General features: G+C 33.9%; 1 protein-coding gene across 1 annotated transcript; it reads left to right on the top strand.

Moving 5' to 3' along the window:
- Positions 1-340: 340 nt before the first annotated feature.
- LOC148940167 (protein unc-50 homolog) lies at positions 341-1,069 on the top strand. Its single transcript, XM_089105847.1, has one exon. The coding sequence runs from the start codon at positions 431-433 to the stop codon at positions 1,067-1,069; it is 639 nt and encodes a 212-aa protein (XP_088961973.1). The 5' UTR covers positions 341-430.
- Positions 1,070-4,292: the final 3,223 nt, after the last annotated feature.

The following is a 4,292-nucleotide window of genomic DNA, read 5'->3' as shown; positions in this document are numbered from 1 at the left end:
AAATAACGTCACAATTTAAGGCTTCATAGAAATTGACCAAAAAATAAATTTTTCTTCCCTAAAGTAAATTTTCTTACAAAATACTTAAAAGATGCAAAAAAATGTGCATTTTCTTAAACACTTGAGATCAATTTAAAGTTATAAAAGGCATTAGGAGAAAAAAGGCGAATATGTCTTAGAGAACATCCAAGCAATATCAAAACATCCATAACTTAGACAAAATTTTATAATATCAAGCTATAATCAAGAAATAGAAATGACCCGAAATCATAGACAGAGAAACGGAAATCTTACAGATTTAGACTTCAATAGCAATAATCTCGTGTTTCACAGCTCTCCGCTTCCCGTTCCTTCTACTTCTAGATCAGATGGTTTTTCAGCAAAATCTAAACTTTACAGATTCTTAAGGAGACTGTTAAAGCCTCAAGAAATGGATTTCGATCATGCAATACGGGAGACTATGAATCTATTCATCGCACCAAAAAAAGTGTACAGAAACTTGGAGTACCAACAAAGACAGAAGAAGCAGTTGGCAAGAGATGACCCAGCCTTCCTTGTACTATTATTTGTATGGATTAGCATCTCATCGATTGTGTTCACGTTTTTACTAAACCTTAACTTCACGGGTTTCCTTAAATTTCTGCTTTATGCTTTATTTGTTGATTGCATAGCTGTTTCTGCTACTGTTTCAACTATTTCATGGTTCATTTTAAATCGTTACTTTCGGAAACCCAAATTCTTAAGAGATAATGTAGAATGGGGATATGTGTTCGATGTTCATTTAAACGCTTATTTTGCTTTCTTGGTAATTATTAATGTATTCCAGCTCTTGTTTTACCATGTTTTTATCGATCAAGATTGGTTTTTATCCAGAGTATTTGGTAATTTCTTCTGGGTAATTTCCATTGGGTATTATGGATACCTAACATTTCTAGGCTTTAGCTCTCTAGAAACTCTCCATAACGTCAGAGCTATTGTCAAAATTTTGCCGGTTCTAGTGCTTATGTATTTTTTATCTTTACCTGCTGGTTTTAACGTTACTTCTGCAATGATGAATAGATACATATAGATGAATAGATGATGAATAGATATATATGTATATATACATATATATATATATATATATATATATATATATATATATATATATATATATATATATATATATATATATATATATATATATATATATATATATATATATATATATATATATATATATATATATATATATATATATATATATATATATATATATATATATATATATATATATATATATATATATATATATATATATATATATATATATATATATATATATATATATATATAGAGAGAGAGAGATATATATATATATATATATATATATAAATACGCTCGCAAGCGTTTTGTCGATAGTGTCTGCCCGAACTATGATGAGATAAATGAGCTTCGTAAAACCAAGGATGACTGGAAGCTGATAAAAAGATCCAAATCGTCCGCAAGAACCATCGTTGAGACCGTGAAATCAAATGCTCCCGGCGTAACTGCAAAACTAAAAGAGCGACTCTTCATTGTAATTCTCAAGCGTGTCCCATCTAGTATGATAGAGCAGGACATCAAGAATTTTGTTCCTACTGCCACTAAAGTGACTGAATCGTCAGTTATGAACGCGCGAAATTCTTCAAGATTTAATTTGATAGTATAAATGATCTAGATCAGTTTCTTAGCGACTCAATCTGAGTTGACTATGAAAAGCTGCCTGGTGAACAGTTTAAATTAATGCCCAAACGCTGCTACTCCCGCCACTGTGTTGGGCATATCACAGCATATTGTTCTCTATCTCCCCGTTGTGGACGCTGTGGTGCCAAAGACCATACCTCAAGAAAGAATCTTCCTTGCAAAAGCGATATGCTCTGTGTATTGTGCAACATGAAAGGCCAAACTTGTTATAGCGTGAGATGTTCAGCCAATGACTCGCCATCAAAATGAACGCTACACCCAGCAATGTCTCGTATAGTGTTGCATCGTGGAATCTAAATGGTAATTTTCTGAATCGTTCTGTGTTCTTAGAAGAACAAATACCTGAATATGACCTGGCTTGTGTTCAAGAACATTTTGTGACTTCTCTTATTCTGAACTTATTAGATATATCCCCAAGTCACAGAGTGTTCTCTGTCCCTGCACGCCGACCACGAATTCACGGTCTCCCTTCCGATGGGTTGGCAACTTTTGTGAAATCTTCCCTCCCGTGCTCGAGCTTTGACTCTGGAAGTGATTTTCTTGCAGTAAAGGATAAATAATGTGGTTTTAATTAATGTTTATCTTCCAACGGATTATCGAGACGAGAAATCGGAGAGACTGTTTGCAGTTAGTGTGGCTCGGCTAGCTAAATGTCTCGAAAATGTGAAAAACTGGGACTTTTTTGTTTTATAGCGGGTGATTTCAACTGTGACTTGACAAAGGAAAATGAAACTGCATCTAGTCGTGTGACTCTACTTTATGGTTTGCTTGACAGAGAATATATACTCGCATAAAAAAAAATAAGAACTTTTCATATAACTAAAATAGTGGAAAAACATCTAATATTATCGACCATGTTGTTCATACCCCGTCGGTCTCAGTTTCTGAAGTAACCGTATCGGACTCTTGTTTTACGTCGGATCATTTTCCGCTTTCTTTTGTATTTAATGTGAATGTTTGCCCTGCATGTTCGTCTCCTAATCCGGCGGTGAAACGGTTTTATTTTGTTTATGATTGGGAGCGTGCTTCTAGGGATTGTTTCCAAAGTGTTGGTGATAGTATAATAGATAAAATTAGAGTCCCGTTTGATTTGCTTATGATTAGTTCTAAAATGAATCTACTTGAGTCTTCATTTCGACTCGACACATATTGCAGTGAGCTAACTCACTCATTGTCTGTTGTAATTTTCTGTAATTTTCTGTAAAATACTGTAATGGTAATTTTCTGCACCTACTATATAATCTACAGAGTTGTTCGTGATTCTAGCTCGCTAATAACTCTCAATAAACAAATCTATCAAGGCGCACCCAAAGTCATGTTCTTAGCATATAGTCATGCAACTAATAACACTTATGGCTACATCCTATTGGATCTTAATAAAAATACACCCGAGGATCTGCGTATAGTCACAGATATTTTTGACAATGAAATTACAGTAAATCTCCCTGTGAACACAAAAAAGACCCATTAGTTGCTATCATGACACTGAAGAAACTGTATTAAAATAGACATCTGTTTTCGGTTCTAAGCAGTTCAAAACCCCTGCTTAGAAAAGCCATGCTCAAACTAGATATTGACACACATTTTATTAATCGAATATCTGAACTTTGTTGAAATTTGACAGAAGGCTATGTTCCACTTCCAGAAACAGTAAAACAACAGACCAAGCAACATCGTTTAATTGTACATACATGATCCTTTAAATACAAAGGAAAAAATTTTAAACATAAAATATTTGTTCAGGTAGGTATTTGTCTTTCCCCACCTTTATTGTCAATAATTGCAGGACTTGTAAATAGTTTTCTCTTGAGAAGGCCAAAACCTTATAAATTGACTCCGATAGAACTCGCTCTCTCACTGGTGGAAAACTTTGAGAACAATCTTAGTAAATTCATTGACAATGAGAATATTGAGGAAGTTAAAAAACTGCTTTTATTTCAAGATACACTTCGCCGACTGGACAAATATAAGCCCTAACATGTAAAGGCTACTGCTGCTGCTGGTATTAATCACAAAAAAGAATCATCTCCTCAGGATTTTGCTGGAACACAATTAAAGAAGGAGGATTTGGATTCAATTGTATTGAAAATTGGAAATATAAGGCCCCACTCATATCGTGAACAAAGTAAACGACTCCTAGCCTATCTCCTCGAAAGTGGTCAAGATCATTTTCAAATAGAGATTAAAGGGGATGTGAATATAATTCAAGGCAAAAGCTATAATCTACTTGATTGTACGTAGGATATGTTTAAAAATCGTAAATGACTATTATCATTTGACGCTCATCCATACGATCATATAAATATATTAAAATTCCACAAAAGTCTTATTGGCAATTGACAAATTCTAAAAAAATTAAATGAACATGCTTGATCATCGACCTCATCATCAACATTGCCACCATTAAGAGATGAACTTGAAGAAGAAGAAGATTTTAAATCAATTTTGGAAAATACTAGCACACCACTGATAGCTAGACAAAGTCGAAAACTTATCAAGTCAACGTCACCTTTTCCACCACCACCACTAATAGCCAGTATACAACAGGGTGGCGGATATTACACAAC

This window comes from Artemia sp. Qi Xiang Cuo, chromosome 20 (genome assembly GCF_049724085.1).
Source record: "Artemia sp. Qi Xiang Cuo chromosome 20, ASM4972408v1, whole genome shotgun sequence".
In the NCBI taxonomy this organism is placed as follows: domain Eukaryota; kingdom Metazoa; phylum Arthropoda; class Branchiopoda; order Anostraca; family Artemiidae; genus Artemia; species Artemia sp. Qi Xiang Cuo.
This window is presented reverse-complemented; position numbering and strand designations above follow the sequence as displayed.

Coding starts and splice junctions, on each gene's coding strand:
- LOC148940167 (XM_089105847.1), top strand. CDS start 431: ATGGATTTCGATCATGCAATACGGGAGACTATGAATCTATTCATCGCA.